Source organism: Microtus pennsylvanicus, chromosome 1 (assembly GCF_037038515.1).
Source record: "Microtus pennsylvanicus isolate mMicPen1 chromosome 1, mMicPen1.hap1, whole genome shotgun sequence".
Lineage (NCBI taxonomy): Eukaryota > Metazoa > Chordata > Mammalia > Rodentia > Cricetidae > Microtus > Microtus pennsylvanicus.
In genome coordinates this window covers 191,566,147-191,587,159 of record NC_134579.1, presented here as the reverse complement: position 1 = coordinate 191,587,159, position 21,013 = coordinate 191,566,147, and the positions used below count along the sequence as shown (strand labels likewise).

The 21,013-nt window shown below is 35.2% G+C and overlaps 1 protein-coding gene across 4 annotated transcripts in view; it reads left to right on the top strand.

Annotated features, from left to right (window-relative positions):
* Window positions 1-21,013, top strand: part of Ahi1 (Abelson helper integration site 1) — a 148,454-nt gene that overhangs the window by 56,165 nt on the left and 71,276 nt on the right. For 2 of the 4 annotated variants that reach the window (XR_012907697.1, XM_075947891.1), the window contains exons 16-18: window positions 1,384-1,583; window positions 9,052-9,078; window positions 19,515-19,635. Coding sequence is in view for 3 of the 4 variants with exons in the window: in XM_075947891.1 (XP_075804006.1) it covers window positions 1,384-1,583; window positions 9,052-9,078; window positions 19,515-19,635 (348 nt within the window). In the remaining variant the exon portion in view is untranslated. The remainder of the gene's footprint in view (window positions 1-1,383; window positions 1,584-9,051; window positions 9,079-19,514; window positions 19,636-21,013) is intronic. The other 2 variants (XM_075947902.1, XM_075947910.1) reach the window with 2 other exon arrangements.

The following is a 21,013-nucleotide window of genomic DNA, read 5'->3' as shown; positions in this document are numbered from 1 at the left end:
TTCATTTGCTTTTTAATTTCTAGCCTTGTAGGACTTTATTTGTCTGAAGATTTAAATGGTTATGAAACAAAGTTGATCTTATTTTTTCATAATAATATTGATATTTCCTAACTTTTTATGACTCGCATAACCCTATAATAAATAATCTATGAAATATAATAAATCTTTTTTTGAAACATTCACACAGATGTACACACACACATACTACCTCATGTTTCTGTTTGTAATTTTAATAGTATACAGAATACTTGTCCATTGAGTTAATGTTTTGATTTCTTTCCTTTCATGTCCTTTTTAGAAAGCCCTCCATTTCAGTATTGTATAATTAAGAAAATAGTTTTTAAATGATAACTTTATGTATTTTTCTCCTTTGAGTTAATTTTTTCAGATTTATTTATCCAGTCAAGTAAGATAGTGTATTTGAGTGCATTTTATGAACCCTAAAGTGCAGTGAAGATGCTCCTCTCAACACTGGTTACCATAGTTACCATAGTGCAGTAAAGATGTTTCTCTCATCACTGGTTATCATAGTTACCATAGTGCAATTAAGATCTTCCTCTCATCACTAGTTACCATAGTTACCATAGTGCAGTGAAGATCTTCTTCTCATCACTGATTACCATAGTAACTATAGTTATAGTGCAATAAAGATCTTCCTCCCATCACTGGTTACCATAGTTACTATAGTGCAGTGAAGATCTTCCTCTCATCACTGGTTCCCATAGTTGACCACTATTCTCAAAACACACCCACCCCTCAGGCCTCTGTCTCAATCTAGGGATTTAATCCAAGACAAAAGTTATGTTCAAAAATAAAGCCAACTATGAAAGTAATTTTTCATGCAATATCTACAACATGAAAAGACAAACATCGTAAATATTTAGTGACAGGGGAGTGTTTTAGAATTATAATTCTTACGTATTATAAAACATTTAAAATGGTAATTATGTTATAAGTATTTGAAACCTTTTGTATTTAAATTGACAAAAATTTAAACTATACTTACATTTTGATATTTTTACATAGATGTATGTATAAAACTGGAAGAGATAAAAATGGTTTAGGCCTATGTATTTGTGAGTGATTGTTTTTATCATTTTGCATCATTAGTAAATATTTGAAATATATATGTATGTATGTAAGTATATATTAGGCTTATATCTCAATTTGGATTACCTTCAAAGATCAATTATAAATTTACTTGACGTGAAATTATAAATTTTCCTTGATTTCATATTGCCTACAAATTTTTATCTTGCCATTCTTGACACCTAGCAATTAAAATGCACTATTCAATTTCTGGCTGTTTGTTAAATGTTATCATTTCATGGCTTAAATATTTGATTATCTTTTTGCTAATTTTAGGTTCTTTTTTCTTTTTAGTAGCCCAGCAAGAGGCTGAAATGTTCAAACGGTATAATGGAACACTCCCATTGCCTGGCATCCATCAAAGTCAGGATGCTTTATGCACCTGTCCTAAACTGCCCCCTCAAGGCTCTTTTCAGATTGATGAATTTGTCAACACTGAAAATAATTCATCAAGAAAAATTCAACTTGTGAAGCAGAGACTCGAAACTGTCACAGTATGTTTATTTTATTTGTTTGTTTATGGTAGTTGAAAATTTAAAACCATTACTTTTGCCATGCCAACAAAGATTAACACAAGGCAGGTAGTTAATTTCTTAATTTTTTTATTCTTATGTAGTTCTTTCCAAGTAGTAGTTAGGAAGCTGTTATTTGCAGCATACAAATTTAAGTTTGGTCAACTATTAGGACTTGACATTTCTTTAGAGACCAGGTCAAGACATAATAAGAAAGGATCCTGAAACAAAGAATCATACCTAGCACTTGTCACACACATGCAGTTTGATTTCTTAGGAAAGGAAGAGAAGCCACCATGTGAGCTCTGCATAATAGGATCATCGAGGGTAGGGGCTATTAGGTTTAGACACTCGTCCTATGAATTCTCCCTGCCAAAACTTCTAGAGAAGTGGTTCTCAACCTTCCTAATGCTGCAACCTTTTAATACAGTTCCTCATGTTGTGGTGACCCACCAACCATAAAATTATGTTCATTGCTACTTCATACTTATAATTTTGCTACTGTTATGAATTATAATGTAAATATTTTAGAGAAAGGTTTATTGAGGGGGTCACAGGTTGAGAACCACTGTTAAATTAATTCATAAGAGAACAGATAATACTTAAACAAGATATTTCTGTCCGTGCATTCAAATCCTTGTAATATCTTGCTAAAAGCTTAGGTTTGAGTGTTTCTTGAATTTCAATGTATAGCAGAGTCCTCTAGCAGGCTTATTAGAGCATTAATTGCCAGGCTTTATTCCTAAATATATCTGGCTTAGTCTATCAGTTTTCATTTCTGGCAAGTTTCTAGGTGCTGGTCAGGGCACTCACTGTTGAGGATAGTTATTCTGGTTCAATCCATAGCATATAAGAAAGTCATACATCAACTTGTCTTCACTGTAATCTCCTTGAAGGCACCTCTGATTGTTTTTAGCATATTTATATCCTGGGTTTACTCAGCTGATTTTCACAACTCAGTATAAGTAGATGGTTGAGGGAAAAACTCTAGAAATGACAGAGACATCTGGCTGCCTGGACAGTTAGAACCCAAAGTTCTTCTGTAATGTTGGGGCATCCATCATCAGCCTTACGGCCTAGAGTATCTGTCAAACTTTTCAGTGAAGTAGGAAATTTGAAGGATTGTCCCACCTATATTGGCAAGGTTTTTCAGTTTCTTTCCTCTGTGTCCTGTGGAATGTCTGATAGTTTCTACTGTGAATCAGGAACCCGAAGAACCATCCTATCTTGCTTTGGCAAAGTTTAGCAGTCCTTTTCCTGTGTGTCCAGCATGTCCAGTTTATACTGCATAATGTCAAGCAGTCCAGGCAAGAGCATTTTCTTGCCCAAATGGCTAGCCTTACCACATTAAAGGCAAACTCCGTAATGAGCTTTTTCGATGCCTATTATCCTCTTTAAAGTAATTGGTGCTGCCAGGAACAGACATATATCACTGTTGAGAAAAGTCTAAGTTCTTAAAATATTTTAAATGCCATATTATATAGGTCTTTGAAATGTTTTATGATTACCTATCTAATTGAAATATATTTTTGTGTACCTAAAAACCTAACTAATGTGGATATAAGTTTGACTATTATAGATGACTATTAATCTGTATTTTTAATTATATATTATATTTTTAAATGAGCTGCATAAACATCATACCTTAAACAAGCTTAGAAATATACATACAGCATAACAAAATTGACCTTAAACTTATATAAATAAACTAAAATCCATACCAGTGTAAAATATTTTGAGATTAATAGTTGTTTTTTGAATAAAGATAGATTCAATAATCTACCTTTTCTCCCATCATTTCCACATCATATATTTCTATACTTCCCTTCTATAGCGAATCTGTCTTCTTTTTTGTCTTCCTTTTTAGGGGATAAATCAATACCCTTAATTATCTTTCCAGATTCACCATTTTGACATTTTCCCTAACTCTTTACCTTCCTATTCTCTTAATAATACACTATAAAGTGCTCATGTTGACTCTTATTGTAGCAGATGTGTAACTTTGGCACTGTAGTGGTTGGTACCCTTCTTTTATAAACAAAGGAGCTATTAACTGTTTGTATTCAAAAGACAGGTTTCATAGATTTTTTCAAGTATAAATAGTGTAAAAATTCCTTATTTTAAAAGAATTCCTACATAAAAAGGTATAACTAATTTTGTGTATGTGGCTGGTGAGCTTCTGCTTGTGCTAAATGACATAGTATAATTTTCTATGTAAACTATTGCATAAGGCCAAGAAGTCATTAAAGATAGAAGCAGAGGAAAGTACTGCTCAAAATTATAGAGACTTTAATGGAAAACAAAAATAGTCAATAATGTTAAGTTGTCAGGATAAATTGCCCTTTCAGTCAATAAAAACTAGACAGAGGGATACCAGATTCCATTTGCATTCAGTTGAATGACATAATGTCAGTCCACTAGAAATAAGTTTGGGTTATTACTCAAAACACATAACTTATTCTTGGTACTGAAAGTTTTATTTGGAATGATATGTCTGTTGGGGTATTGTATTGCTACCCACATTTTATAGTAACTTCATCTAAAGTCCATTGATATATATGTATATATTTTAGGAAGCTGCTACAGTACTAGGCTTCTATGTGACCTTTAAAAAGTCCTTAGTGTTAGTTATCCCTTCCCATGTTTCCCCCCTCATCCTTGTCCTCCCATTTCCCACCCCACTTAACCCCCCTTTTGTGATTTCTGTGTTATCCCACTATAACACTGTATTTCCCCTTCCCTGAAAGATTCCTTTCTTCCCCAAACCATTACCAGCTCCCTAACTTCTATGTGAACTCATGTATAGAGCTGCATAAAACCTTCTGGACAGACCGAAATGAGAATGTAAAAGTAGACAGGTGTTCATAGAGAAAGATCATCTCATTTAAAGCAAGAGTGCCATTTGATGGATGCTGTGGATTTCAAGACTGGGAAGATGAGTCAATGGATAAAGTGCTTACTGCACAATCATGAGGACATAAGTTCAGTTCCTCAACACCCACATTAAAGCTGCCATGCATGGTGGTGTGTGTCTGTCGTCCCAGCACTGAGCAGGCAGAGACCATAGGCTCCATAGAGCTTACTGGCCAGCTAGCCAACCAATCACTGAGCTTCAAGTTCAGTAAAGACCCTGTCTCAAAAATAATGTGAAGATCAATAGAGGCAGAAATCTGACATTTACCTCTCTCTGATCTCCAGATGGACACATCTGCCTACAAATGTGTATATGCCACACACACATATATACATTTATGACTATGCACATTAACAAGAAAAGGGCAATATAGGCAAAACATCAGAAACAGCAACTTAGATTGTGTTTTATTAAATAGAATAAATCAGAATATTTATTAATGATGTCCAAAGGTGGTCTGAGAATTTCATTTTAAAAGACACCCTGGATAAGATAAAAATAAAGGAATTTCAATGACAAATTTTTAAAAATCTCTGCATTGCAAATGGTAGGAGGAAAGTTGACACTTAAAATACCCAGTTACTAAGATAAGTGGGGGACTGTTTTCAGCAGCATGCTAAAAATGCATGTAAAGTAGCGGCGGGTACCTCTAGGGCCCAAGGGCTTAGACTAACCATGCCTGCTTTGTGACTCTCAAGTACATCAAGTAAGCCTAATCTTCCTCCCTGAAAGTTAGGGTTCTGATATACCTCACCTTAACTGAATTTCTAAGATTCAATGAGATCCTGAATGCAAGTCTTCCTGAGTTGTCTAAGATATAGTATAATAATGATAGTTGTTACTGTTGATAAGAACAGACGTATATGTATTAAATAATTGTGTATACTATTGATAAGTGGTTTCAAGAGGCAAACCATGTATATATAAGTGATAGCGACCTGCCAAGAAATATTTTCAGCTACTCCAGATGAGCCAGGTAAAAGAACAGATAATAATTAAGACAGTTCTTGTCTTGCCAGATATTTAAATACATCTTTAAGCTGACATAGTATAAATATTGTGATGCAAATTCATAAAACGAGATATACCAAAAGGGAAAAGGAATTATAATTTTAGGAAACATAAGCATAAGTTAACTGAAGAACGTACATGTTAGGTTACATATGCAAATAGAACTTTACTGACCAAGAAGTTAAATAAGCAGTTAATAACTAGGGAGATGGGCATGAAGTTCAGTGGCAGAGCACCAGCTTACTATGCCCAGAGCCCAGGATTCAATATGCGTCACCTCACCACACACACCCCAAACCTAGGATTATGTGCTGCAATTTCTGTTTGATAAATATAAATGTATATATGTGTAATATATAACATGATACATACACATAGATATTTTCATATATGTGGCAAACACCAACATGGAAAAATATTAAGATGTATTAAAGAAAATTTCATTAGCTTATAAGAACACACACACACATTTAACATTAAAGGAAAATAGTAAAACCTCAAAGAAATGATAAAAGAAAAAACTTGTAACTTCCAAGTGGAAATCAATATTTCATAACCTTATTTTGAGGTTTCATTTTTGCCCTTAAGTGCCAAAGAAAGCAGCTATCACCAGGAAAATAGTGAAAATGGGGACAGGAAGGGGGTTTTGTTCATGAGGTGTACTGTTAGCATAGCTCCCTAAGCTCTCTCTGAAGAATACTAGCCTCTTTGACCTTGGTCCTTTAGATAATGTTAGCCCTGGGCTTCTTGAAGGCCAGCTAAGCAGCCTTGCTCATGAGCTGTTTTCTCTTCAGTTGGCACCTAACTTGGCTCTTAATACATGTTATCCCCTCCCTCCTCCCTTAGTGCTCTCCTTGAACACTTTTAAACCAAACGTGCCCGGAATGGGACTGCAAGCCTTAGTCCTTGCCATGCTGCTCCCTTTCTCCTTCGGCAGGAGGTATACAGGGTGCAGAATACACTCTTCCCAGGGTTTACATTTAGTTGGAAAGTAGGGTAGAGGGTGATTGTATTTGTTTCTGTCTTTTTTTATGTTACTCAATTAAAATTAAAAACATATAACTTTAAATTTGTTTCAGCGTTTTGATCCTTATAGCGTTTTTAATATAACCAATCAGATGTGTTCCACATAGTAAAAGGAATTGTAGTAGATATGTTACTATTTAAAATTTAGAGAAAAATACATCTCTAATAGAAGAAAATAAAATAAAAGAAGCCCTTGTCTGTGTGACAAGGTTTTGTAGACACAAGAACCAGTAAGCACTAGACATAGTGACACTCTAGTCTCTCAGTCTGAAAACTGACATCTTGAAGGTACCTAACTCTTATGGCATGCTTTCTGATATCATTTTATATCTTCAGATAATGGAAACGAAAATTAAAGAAGTGTAAAAGAAAAATAATGTCAAAATTATTTTTAAGAAATTAAATCCAAGACAGGAGAAATAGTAATTTTATGAAAGAAAATTCATATGTTTTTAGTTGTTCAGTTTTGAGCAGAGTTCTCTTTTAAATTACAGAATGTGTATGTCTTGGGTTAATACAAAAGCTGCCTTTGGAAATAAATCTTTGTCCAGTGTCTGTGGCTTAAAAAAAAAGAAAGAAAGAAAAAAAACATTATTTTTCCTGCCCAGATATTTTACTAAACTTTTGTTTTTATGTTTTGTATGATCCATTTTCTTTCAGTCTATACATAAAGTAGTATGTATAAGAATAAACTAAGATGTATTCTTAGCCTATGGTACCTTCGTTCTTTTTGTGTTCTACAAGCATTTAGGTTGGTGGGATTTCCTACTTTTTATCAGAATGTCTTTTATCATGTTTCTTGTAACTATATCTTGGTAGATTCCAAATATCATTTTCACTATAGACCCTCTAGCTATAGAAGATAAATAGCTCAACATAGCCTTTAAAAAACTAAACTAGGAATATTTTCTAATAGAACTTGGGTTTAAGGTATTATTTGTATATTAAACTACACAATAAATTCATCTCAGCAGGCATTTAATAGGTGTTTATTCATTAGGAAAGGACATAGAAGTAGGCGATAATCTGATCCTTAGAGCATTGTCATTCAGTCATCATATAAATCATTTGTTTCAAAGTTTGCAGACTTGACAGCTGCTCCCACAGTAAGATCTAAAAGGCATTCTACAGCTCAGGCGAGGTTTCTCAGGGATACACTCATTATTAACTCTTAGATTCAGAGATTTGCCTTCATGACTACATCCACAGTTGCTCGGAACTTTGGGTAACTGTTAGGATTAACCAGTTTAACAAGTAATTGATCTGTAGACCTGAACCTACAAAAAACCATCCTCAGATGACAGGCAGACCTATCTCTCTATCTGCTGGACCACTCAAGACTGCCCCAGTTTTCACAGTAACTTGAGCCTCGCTTAGTGGTCACAGAGATGCTTGCCAAGTAGAGTCACAGAAGTAAGAATGGAATGACTTTTTATTTCCATATTGAGAAAGGTAAATTTTTTTCTATTGCAAAAGCAATTCATTCTGTAGAGTTAATGTATGTAATATTTCATTATTAGTAATCCTTGTTGTCATGTGTTTCTGGTACTTTTCTAAGTGCTTTGCATGCGTTGTTATAGTTACTCCTCAAACACTAGAGATAGTAGAGGATGAGTCCAGGAAGCCCAGAGAGCAATGGAATGAACGCAGACTGAAGAGTGGAGTTGAGGTTCAGGCCAGGACTCAAGCGAGGTTCCCAGTTCTCCTGTAGACCCTGAATTACCATCACCTTTAAACGCGGGGTCTGAAAGGAAAACCCGGGGCTCTTCTTTTATGCTTGTTTGTTACTTTATTTCTTTATTCTAGACTTGAGGCCTGTTGTTGGTTTTTTGTTTGTTTTTGTTTTAATATACCAGGCTGATGATAAGTGTTGATTAATTCTAATTGGGGTTGAATAATATATTTGTTGTCTCTATAATAGCAAATTTTCAACTTGCTTATTATTCATTATACTTTCTTTTTAAAATGGATAGTTATGGCCTTATCCTGTGAATTATAAACTGTCCTTTTTCTGCTTTTTAAAATTACTTGCCCCATTCTTTATCAACTTTAGTACTTATGAGATGTTTATCAGATTAAAATTGCTAATTTGGAAATTATGGGCATTGATTCCACTTATGGTAATAACTGTGTACTTTAGCAGGTTCAGTTTGTATTTTTGGCTGAATTCTGTGGTAGGACAGAATTTTGATATTTATGCCAGGCTTATTAAGGAGACCAAATCTTTCCTGAGACAACCAGAACTGGGCCCTCAGAAGTTTAGATCAGTGACTTTGCCACTGGCAGGTTGGTCTTACCATAAAATGTCATTAAGTCTCTTGAATTCACATTATTTGCAGCTCATTGGAAAGAATGCTGAATGACAATCCAGGGTGATAAAGAAACTTTCAAATGCTCATTTTGGTTATTAGAAGATTGACATCTGAATGTTTTGAAAAGAGACAATATTTATTTAAATAAAATTATGAATCCTTCTTTATTGTACTGTATTTCTTTTAGGAGGTGATACGATCCTGTGCTGCAAAAGTAAGTAGTTTTTATCACCAGGAAGACAACTTTAAAATTACAGTTTCTTTCATGCTATACTTGAGAACTGGAATGCACCATTGTAGACTTGGCAGCTTCTACAAAAATTGACCTGATGTATACATTTCTTATTGAACTTCCAATTTACCAAAATTATAATGGTGGAACCCCAGAAGCTTCAAAGTTTTGAAGATTTGGAATCCTAGCAATCGGGATATAATTTCAGTACAGGTCCCGCACACAGCAGGCACTCTCTTTTTACAAGCAAGCCCACGTTTACACACAACCTTTAAGCAGTTAGTAGTCACAATGATAGTTGTTTACATCCTTTCCTCCTCCTCCTTAGCCACTCTCAAAATTCATCTGAATAGACAGTCTGTCATTTACCAAATAGAATTATATGTCACATGGTAAAAGATGAGGCATCCGGAAGGGAGAGAATTAGGGTGACTAGAAGAGATCTTCATGCAGTGTCATACAAAGGAAGAAAGTAGTTTGTTGACTGAGCATCTGCACCAGATAGCAGGAACATGGCGTAAGACAGTCATGCCAGAAAGTACTAGGCTTACCCCACCACTGAGCTGCTCAGTATCAGTCAGGACCCATCACATTTTACCTAATTATCACAAGTCAACCGGATATCGAATATAGACAAGGGGAAGGAAGATGGGGAGGGGAAAAGAGAACAAGCTCTAGTCTGACTTGGCTGCAGATGTTCAGGAAACTTGTTCCTGATAGCAGTGATTGTTATAGTGATTATAGCTCCAAGATTACTAAATCTTCTTAAGTGGTAGCAGTTGTTCTGACTAGCCCTGACCTCTACCTCTCCTCCCTCTCTCCCCACCTCAATGTGTGCCATAGCCTTCACTTCTAACGCTGTCTGCATGTCAGTTGAGTCAGATATTCCGTATACACCTAACCAGTATTTAAGGAGAATGTCCTCTGTTAATCTGAAAACTCACCAAGAGTGATAGGTAGCATCTTCGTCTTGTATCCCTAGCATGTAACAAATGTAGAATCAACATTCATCAAAAATATAATTAATTATATATTTGGAAATCAAAATTAAGAAAGATTAACATTACTAATACCTTTATTGCATGATTTTAAATAGCTTTTTATTGTGACATAATTCACACATCTTAATACCCTTTTTTAAAATTTATTCTTCTCTCATAAAATACATTCCAACGACAGTTACCCCTTCCTCCACTCCTCCCAGCCTGTGCTGCCTCCTCTCTCCCCCAGATATACTCTTCCTGTTTTCCTTCAGAAAAGAGCAGACCTCCCAGGAATACCAACTGAACATGACATAACAAGATATAAGAAGCAAGGTGGCTCAGGGGATAAAGGCACAGGCCACAAAAGTCTGAGGACCTGAGTTTGTTCCTCAGGACCCATGTAAAGAACTAACTCTAAAAAGCTGTCCTCTGACCGCTGCATGCACACTGTGGTACATGTGTGCCTATATACATTATACATGATAATACAAAATCATAATAAATTTCAAAAAGGGTGTGAGTTCACTGTTTTTAATTATATTCAGCATTATGCGAGTCCTCCTCCAAAGACACCTAGTGCCTGTTAGCAGCCCTTTCCAATTTATAAACATAACATGTATCCATATTGCCTCATGGTAACAAAGTGCTGCTGTACTTTCTGCACGTTGGAAACTTCACTTCAATGAAATCATATAGTATGTTGTCTTTGTGGTTAGGAGTTGAGACTTTCATTTTGTTTTTATACAGAATTCAGCTCTGGAATCCACGCTGCCCTGATGTTCACTATATCCTAGATAGGCCTCAAGCTCACTGTGATCCTCCTCTCCCAGTCTCCAAAGTGCTTAGATTAGAGACATGAGCCACCATACCTGGCTTTAGTATGTGGCCTTTTATGACTGGCTTCTTTACTTACGAGCACCAAGATGTCCCCATTTATACGGTGTATCTGCAGTACTTTTTTTTTTGCCAAATATGTGTATGTTGCATTTTCTCACCTGCTCATCAGTTTATCAGCATTCGGCTTGTTTCTACATTTTAGCTTTAAAACTATGCTGCTATGGCCATGTGTTTGTATGAAAAAATTTTTTGTCAACCTGTGTTTTTATTTCTCTGGGATTTGAGTTGGGAGTGTATAGTTTTTTGGATCACATAATAACTATTTTTAACATTCTGAAGAATTCTCAAACTCATTTCCAAAATGGATAAATAATTTTAGAACCTGACAAGGAAAGGTATGAGGGCTCTAGTCTCTCCTCATCTTCACCAATACTTAAATTCTTTGCATTCTTTTCATTTTTCTTGCTCTAAGAGAGTATGAGGCATGATATTAATGGTGTGATTTTTGACCTGCCTTTTCCTTATGCTAATGATGCTGAACATTTTAGGCATGTTTTTTCTGAAATGTTTGTTGAAATTATTTGCCCGTTTATTTTTTTTTGTCTTTTTATTATTTACTTCTAGTAGTGCTTCATACATGATATATATACACACACACGCACACACACATACACACATACATGGAGACATATATAATGGCAACTGTCTTTCAGATATAATTTCTACAAATGTTTAATGCCGCTTGTATGTTCTTCCCATCCTTTGAAAAGAAAAAAATGTTTTAGTTTTTGTGAAGTTTAGTATATCTTCTTTCTTTTGTCCATCTTTTTTGTATCATATACAAAATTTTATTACCTGGTTCTATGTCTTACATATTTACTTCTTTGTTGTTTTCTTGGATTTTTGTAGTTTAGTTATTACATTTGGATATGTGGTTATTTTTAATTAATTTTTATATGTCGCGTAGCTTTCCAGTTGTCTTAGTGCCACTTATTTTAAGGACCGTTCCTGGCCCCACTGGGTGCTCCTGTCGCCCTTGTCACTGGTCACCACTCTCAGCAGCAGAGTGCGTTTATGCTTTCTCTTATACATCCGCACTGCGTAAGCTTTTGCCAAGCGCTTAATAAAAGTGTCTCCTTCTTTTCAAATCTCAGTCTGATGATTAAAATTTTGAATGCTCAAAATTGCTTTCTACATTTTTTTGTTTTTCGTTGTTGTTGGAGTTTTGTTTTGTTTTTTATGAGGCAGGGTTTCTCTGTGTGCCCCTGATTGTCCTGGAACTCACTCAGTAGACCAGGCTAGCCTTAAACCCAAGAGACTGACCTTCCTCTGCCTCCCTGTTGCTAAGATTAAAGGCATATGCCACCAACACCCAGATCTTTATACAAGTATTTTAGTGTTTACCAATATTTTTCAAGGTGCTTGGGATGTAACATTAACAAAAACATGTGTGTGTATGTGTGTGTGTGTGTGTGTGTATGAAGGCAAACTGAATGAAGTAATTTCAGATAATAACTGATAGTGAACAAAATAAACTTTTTTCGAATGAAGAATGGCTGAAGGGGTGGGGCCTGTTCTCTAGAGGAGGATTTAGGAAGATTTCCCAGAGAGAAACCTTTAACAAAAACCTAAAATCCTGAACTAGGAATAAGGACACTGGGCTATTTAAGGATCAGAAATTATTACTTTGCTTAACTGGATAGGGAATGGCCAAAGGCAAGCGAGGCTTTATGACAGGCCTAGAAAGGTAAAAAGGAGTAGATTGGGCATCCTTTTAAAGAATTCTCTCAGCAGGGTGGAGTTAACGTACTATATTGGAGAAACAATCCAGGGTGAATGGGAGAACTGATGTAGTGGAATAAGGTCTTGCAAGCACAATGATCAGCAGATAGACACACTGTTTCTAGAAAGAAGAAATGCAGGGGAGACCTATACTAACAGCATGAAGTTGCAAATAGTGAGCAGGGAAGATAATGTTAAGTTTATTGTTTGGGGCCATATATTTTGAAGCTAGGTCTTCAGATACATCCAGTGTGGTAAAAGAAATGAGGGGCATCTTCTGTTTGGGGCTTTCAGCAATGGTGTAGATGCTGCTGGTGGCTTTTAGTTAGGTGAAGAGTGCTGGAGCGGAAGAAACGGGAGTTAGAAGTAGAGTCTTGGGCACAAGGATAACTGAAGTGGATAGCAGCTATGTGAATCTTGTGTTCAGGAGGGGAAGGACCAAAGCTCTTTTTAAAAGGCTATGAAATTGGACAAGGACTCCTATAGAGACAGCGTGGTGAGGCTATGGTTCCTGAGAAGGCAAGTCAAGGGGATTTTGAGGAGAAGCATTTCAGAAAGAATATTTAGGTACTGTGTGCTATGAAGACACGTGGTAAAGAGAGAAGAGAGTTGGCCTTTGTATTTGGAAAGATAATGGCTCTGGTTACTTTCCTTAAATGGCCACAAAAACACATTAGTAATGGGCTGGAAATGGAACAGAAAAAAAATGCCAGATCGCAAAGGCCGGCCAGTCTTTCCAAAGTGTGTGTCATGCTTGGGAGTAGCTCGGTAGGAACCATTTGGGACATTTGATGGATGCTGAAGTGTGTTTCTTTGCTTTGTGAATAACTCGGTGGTGATTTAGCCATTGATAATGTGCCACGGAGGTGGTAACTAATGGAGCTCTTTAAAGAGTGTGGGGTGGGGGGTAGAAGCACAAGTTCTCACACGGCTTTAAGAGAAGGGAATTTTCTTTTCCTAATTGGCAGGTAAAGCTAGGTGGATGCACAGGTGCAGATTTGCCGATGGGGAGATGAGAAGTCACATCCGATTGCTTCCCATGTGGCAGGTCAGGTTAGGCTCTTTTGAATTAAGATAGCCTAAGAATTTCTTCATAGTGATTTATAATTTACAAATTGCCTTGTGCTTTCCTTTCCTCCAAATTGCATGGAAATATATCAGTAGCGCTTTTGCCTGACTCTTTTTCCATTAAGTATTGTTTGTGATTTCTCATATTCACACAGTATAAACAAATATTCACAAGAAACTGACCTTTCCATACTCTCAGACATATTTATTCATAGCTGGCTTATTTTATATATACGTTTATTCTGCCTTTGTATGTAATTATTTCTGTCTGTCTTTTTCTAATATTAGATCATAAGTTACTTCAAAAGAATCTCTTTACTTTTTTCTTCTTCTTTTACTAACCTATTAATGATACTAACATAAATACTAAGTTTTTATAATATTTTTACCACAACTATTTCTTGCATATCTGCCTCTCCACAATCCTCTGTAAGCATCTTGTCGCCAGGGAACTTCATCTTTTCAAAAAATAGTATCATCTCTTATCCTATATTAATAAAAATGCATTTAAGTTTAATTTACTTGTTATGGTTAATATGTGATAAGATTGGGCATACTAAGGGTGTTGTGGCCATGATTGTGGTTAGTACATGAATATGGAGCAAAAATTAAAGGGCTGGGACGGTGACTCATTCAGTAACACGCCTGCCACAGAAGTCTGGTGAGCAGTGAGTGCTGCCCCTGTGAAAATGCCAGGCACTGGGGAGGCTGGGACAGGCAGGGAAGCTGAGCTCACGGGCTCAGTAAAGAACCCTGGCTCAAAACATAAGGTGGACATTAACTAAGAAAGACACCTAACTTCTATCCTTGTTCTTCGTCATTTGCAGATACCCCTGCACATGCATGCATACTCACCTTCATGAACCTGTACACACACACACACACACACACACACAATGCTGTAAAGGGATTGTATTTTAGTCAGAACTATCTTGAAATGTACTATTTACCAAAAACATGTTTCTAAAAATTTTTAAATGATAGAAATTTCAGAGAATATAATTATATGCTGAGTTTATTATATATGTTACATACATATTATATACATACATATTACACATATTATATATTATATTATATACATATGATATACATATAATATATTATACATATAATATATATTATATTATATACATATAATATATTATATTATATACATATTATATATGTTACATACATATGAGATATATTTTATATATGCTGAGTTTAGTGGTGACTCTCAAGCAGTAGAGGCCTAAGAATCACGAGTTCAATCCTGATTCACCTACATATTAAATTCAAGACCTGGACTCTGAGACCATGTCTAAAATTTTAAAAATATTGTCTGTATACATCTACTTGTATATTTTCATCATAAAGAAGATACAGTTGGTTTAATTAGAATAGTGTTTCAAGAGTTAATTTCAGTTATTTGCAAATGTTTTAAAATACTTTTAAAAATATAATCTCTTCCTGACATTTGGAAACTAGATAAGAACCAGTTAATCTTCATTGCTCTGAGGTGCGTGGAGGGGCTGGGTTAGGTGGAGGACCTGCTATGTAGTTGGTGGTCTCTATGTGCAGGTGAGGAGCAGTCTGGGATGAGTCAAGAATTCCTGCCTGGTCCACTAAGGGAGGGTGGCAGTGCTCCTAGGGAAAGGCTCGGTCACCTCTGTACGTAGGTTTTCATAGATTTCAGCAACACAATTAGAGAGCACATGAAGTGATGCTATAGATGTTCCTACCTGGGGGACCTCCATGAAGTGAGGTGATATGCGGGAAGAAGTGGACGCATCCAGCAAACACCATTGTGACCGAATGGGTAAACATGAGCAATGGCAGGAAAGGGCGAGAAGAAAGCGAGCATGACGTGGTGGAGATTGATTTTAGCATGCTATGGAGATGAGCGCAGTTGAAATAAGCTGAGGTATTGCTTCTGTGCTGTTTTTCAGAAAACTTTTCTTTTAATGAAGCCTACGGGAGTTCCTGAGGTAGAGGGAAAGCTTTTGTTGGTTTACTGTTCTTTTGTCCTAAGCAGACAGGACTCTGTAGAGTTTCTTCGCAGACTTTGGAAGAGCCTAGTTACTGACCCCTGTGAGAACTTGAAGATTGAGTAGCCTTGAGCAGAAGCGCCCCGTCTCCCTCACTGAAAGAAGAAAGTAGAGCGGGTTCAAGAGGTGTAGTGTTTCATAGATTTAGAAGTAAGGAACTCAGGCCATTTGTGATGAAGTTTCCCTGTGAGGAAGGGCAGTGTACCAAGAGAGGAAAGAGGTAAAGGCTTAGCAAAACCAAGAGTCTTTAGGTAGGTGGCCATACTTGGAGGCATATTGCTGTATTAGTGGCTTGAGCTAGACTGATTTTAATTTTGAACTTCATGTAATCTATGAACCACGATTCCTTGGTATCTGTTACAGGCTCAAACAACTAGATTATAGAAGGGAGACTCTCAGTGACTGCTTCACACCGAGCTCCTGCTTGGATAGTATAATGAACTGATTTGAGAGTAGGGAGAGAGAGTAAGGATTTCCTGCACTGACAATTGTAAACTTCCCATGCAGTTCATTACAACTCTTTTGCACTCCTCTGTCCTGGGTTATAAAGAAAGCACCTGAGTCTGTAGATTATGTTTAGGTTTTTCCTTAAAATACTACAAACTCCTCCTTTTGTCCATTTCACTATCCTGCAAGCCAAAGCAACATAGTTACCCTTAGAAAGTAAGTTCTGAGGTAGAAAACTGGCAGCTGTCTGGGAAAGACATGAATTTGTGGACCTTTAACAAGATAGCATCAATGTGCTTTCAGTTTTAATTCTAAGCCAGTTTTTAAAGAATCATTGGAGGTTGAAAATTCACAAATTTCTAGTTCTGGTAAAGTAGCAGATGATCTAAAATTGGCTGGTGTGATTAGACTTGTAAATCTGCATGGAAGGGAGTTCTCTCGCTTTCCTAGGGGTTTAAGTTTTAAATACTAAAAGAGAAACTAATTATTAGTGTGATTAACCTTTTGTGTTCAGCTTTATGTTGGAGCAGGATGATTTTTAACAAGGATTAACCCACTACTGAAAAATGAGTGCTTGCATGTTCTGTATGAAGCTGCTTATACCTGAAAGAACGGGAAAAACAGTTTTGTAACTAACTTGGCAGAAGATCTAGGTATTTTTTTTTCCTTTTCCTTATTATAAATTTTACTCAAATGTTGTGCCTTTAGGTTTCTCCAGTATGGAGGCATTAAACTGACTTGGGCAAATTGTGGTTTTGCATGAAGCAAGCCGAAAACTGTGTTGTGAAAAGAGGGTCGATTGGTATATGGCAGCCTGTCTTAGCTAACCTTTCTGTTGCTGTGAAGCTATGGAGCAATCTTCCCCAGCATAGATTTCAGAAGCAGGTGTTGCTCCACTCTAGTTAATGGTTATTATTATTTTTCTTCCTCTAAATGAAATTCTAAATATATGTCAGACCACTTTGAAAATCTTTTGACTTCTAATTTCAAATCCCCACTAATAATAATTGATTGCTATCTCAAATCTTTTAAATTGAGCTACCTGCTCTATAATGTTGGTACTCATCACTTTATTAACATTTGAGTGGTATCCAAAAAAAGATGTCAGGAAAGATCAGAATCATAAAAATTGCTTAGGGAAAACATATAATTATTGTGCTCCCCCCCCCACAACATTAATGCATTTTAAAGTGTGCTGAAGCTTCTTGTTTGAGCAAAGGCATTTAATGTCCTGTTTTAACTTTCTGCTATTCATTTTTGTTTTAGCACAGATGAAACGCCAAAGAGGAAGATTGTGAAAGACACATTATGTGTATATCCATATCCATGGCATAGATATAGACTTAGAATTATGTAATTACAGCCCTAGGATACACCTGTTCATTTACACCGCACTTTAGATACACTGTTTAACATGTCTGAAAAGGAGTTCCAAGAATGCAAAAGGAAAACTAACAAGTGGCTCTAACAAGAGGTTAATTAGTTAAGTGATAAATGTCTTTTCATATGTATAACTTCCATTAAAACTAGAGAATTCGGAAATAATTACTTACTGCATCATCTACATTAGATTTTTCCTGATTATCTGATGGATGATACTAATACCTAATATTTATTCAGTACTATGTTTGTATCACACTTTATAGTTTATTTTCACAGAGAAGTAGTGGATTTTTTTATAGCACAGATGAAGCTCTGCCATTGCACAATACCACCAGCACTGCTTAACCTATTAAATGTATTGCCTAGTACTTGATAGTTAACATGTAAGTAGAATATTACAATTCCATGTCAAGTTTAATGGCACATTCTTATTAAAGCACATATATAACTTTTATTGAAATCTCCATTTATAGATGATTGATGAATCTCAAAGGTTTTTTTGTTATTTAGTAACATATAGTTAGAGTATATTAACTTTGGCCAGAGCTTATTAATGGAGCCTGAGAATTTTTCCATTTGGCAGTCACTTAACACTGATGTGGTTTTGACTCCTTCTAATTATCGTGGCTGAGAACATAGCTCTGGGTGGGGCACTTGACGAGCATGTGCAGAGTCCTGATGTGATCCCCATGGTCACACAGGAAAAGTTACTACTTTTAATGTTTTATAAGATAACAGAACGATTTTGGTTTTCTAGAGCTGTATTGCTGTATGGTATTAATTAAGCTTTCTCCAGTCTGATCTATGAGACAGATAAAGGGTGTGTGTGTGTGTGTGTGTGTGTGTGTGTGTGTGTGTGTGTGTAAACCATAGTCCAACATTAGCCTAAATAGAACACATCATTTTTAAACATTAATGCAATGAAAATCCTAGTGAAGTTCTGTGTGGTTTTGATTCTTTAAAGAAATGTAAATAAAATAAAAATAAAGACATTTTTACATAGCAATATTTATATATAGTATGTTATCTTTGTATTTTGTTAATTCAAAGATTATTTGAATTTGAAGTGAATTTTAAAACTTAAGCTATCTCAATTTTTTAAAAAAGGTGATCACATTTTATGATTTTTAAAAAATATTAAATGAGGTTTTCATAATGAACAAGATTAGATTTTTCCTCAAATTAGTTATATTCTAAGATAAATTTGCTAATAAACTTTTTAACTATTTTAGTGAACTATTCAGATGAAAATGCACTTGTTATACATTTAATTTCTTGGAACTGTTATACTCAGAACAATCATGGTAGGTTTTACATGTTGTAGGATATTATATTTACTTGTGGAAACTTTGTTTAATTGTCATTTTTAATCAATTATTCTGTGTTTAGTCTTGAACAAAAGGTTTTTTATGCCATAGAAGCTTTGTCATGAAGTTAGAGTGTAGTGTATTATATCTATACCTAGAAACATGAATAGCACAGGTGTTCTCTGTTCCATTTGAAAAAGGGACTTCTCTGCTATTTCACTAAAATACTAGAAAAATGTGGATAGAAAACATTTGAACTTTCCTATTTAAAAACAATCAAGGATTTGCTTTTATATTTGTATTTCTTTGAAACTTAAGCTTCCTGTATTTTAAATTATTGCATAGTGTCAATTCCAAAATAAGTAGATTAGAAAGGTAAATTATTTTGTGCCATCATCTTCCCTCATTAATAAAACTTTTCCTGTCTCCCAACTGTAAAAACCAACCATCAAAGTCACTAGCATTCCCTTCCATCTGTTGCATGTCCTGTTTTGGATACTAAGCAAATCTTTCTCATCTAGTTTTTGCATCCGTAACCCAGGAAATCTAAGGTGCTTTCTGATTTCTCTTTCCTATTACAGGTCAACAAAAATCTCTCAATGACTTCACCACCACCAGGCCCTACAAAGAAGCAGAGGGTGAAACAGTCATTTGTGCTAACCACTGATGAGATTATTCATCAGTTTGGATTCCCTCAGACTGGTGAGCAGCTTTCCTACTTTGCATATTTGTTTAAATGTTCAATGCTATTTTCTAATGAATGTACTTATTTCTATTCAGAAATAACACTTGTGCAATCTAATAGTCAATTCTCACACTTGACAAAAGAGATGCTCTCCTAGGATCTCTCTCTCGCTCGCTCGCTCGCTTTATTTCATAAAGGAATAATTTTATTTCCTAAAATAGAAATGATTGTAAAGTTCAGAATTGGCAATGTTAACATTAATTACCTTGAGCTTATATACTGTTAAGGAGATCATTTCAAACAATATTTACATGTATACAATATTAAATCTGATTGAGTTTTTCAGTTGAATAAAAGAACTATGACTTATAGATAATTTTATTTTTAACTGTTTGTAAATTACAATATTCTTCCTACTACCAAATTATTTAATCAAGAACTGAAAAATCACAAAATACTTATCTGTGATGAAGAGACTAATATAAAAATTTTAAACTTGAATAGTTGAACTTAACTTACCCAGAAACTTGGGAACCATATCACTTTTCTTCTGTGAAAACATTTAGAATTTATCATTATAGAAGTTATGCTAATCTCTAATTAAATTATATACTTTAATGAGGAAATGCTTAGATTTAGAAATCTTTCTCAGTTTTTATTGTTTTTATTATATTTATATTATATATTTAGAAATTTTACATAGAATCCTTGTTGTAACTATTATTACACCTGTCTTAGAATTTTTATTACAAAACTGAAAATGGTAACTCTTAAGTTGAGGTGACAAAAAAATGTTTTGTAAGTGTAAAGTACTATATAAATTTGACATACACATCATAAACATGCTTGTGAGCCAAGTTTAAAAATACTTAAAATCCTAATTTTAAAGCATTATAATAACTAAGTTGTCCCACATCTTAGGAGTTTAATTTCTAATGTTCCAGATATCCACCAGAATTTATAACAGTAATACGTATCACTGTTATATATTATGGAAAGTGTACCATGTGGTGTACCCATCACACATTTATTCCATATACTGCACAGGAATATTTGGCTTGAGTTAGTGGTTATCTTTTTAATGACTAGAAAGGATAGTCCATCAGTTCCTACCGTTTTTTTGTCAAGTCAGTTGTTTTGTTTTGTTTTTCTGGGAAGAAACTTGGTCTCAAAGGCGTAGATGTTGAGTATCTGGATGCATTACTATATTATCTTAAATCAGTTTGAGAAGCTTTTTATGCCTGCCAGCCAATAAGGTATAGATAACATGAACACATTCCTGTTCTGTGGAGGGAAAGAACCGAAAGGACATATGGGAAGGCTCTAGTAGTAGAAAGAGTGATTGTCACAGAAACAGATAATATAAACATTCAGAATGGAGAAACAGCTGGGTCT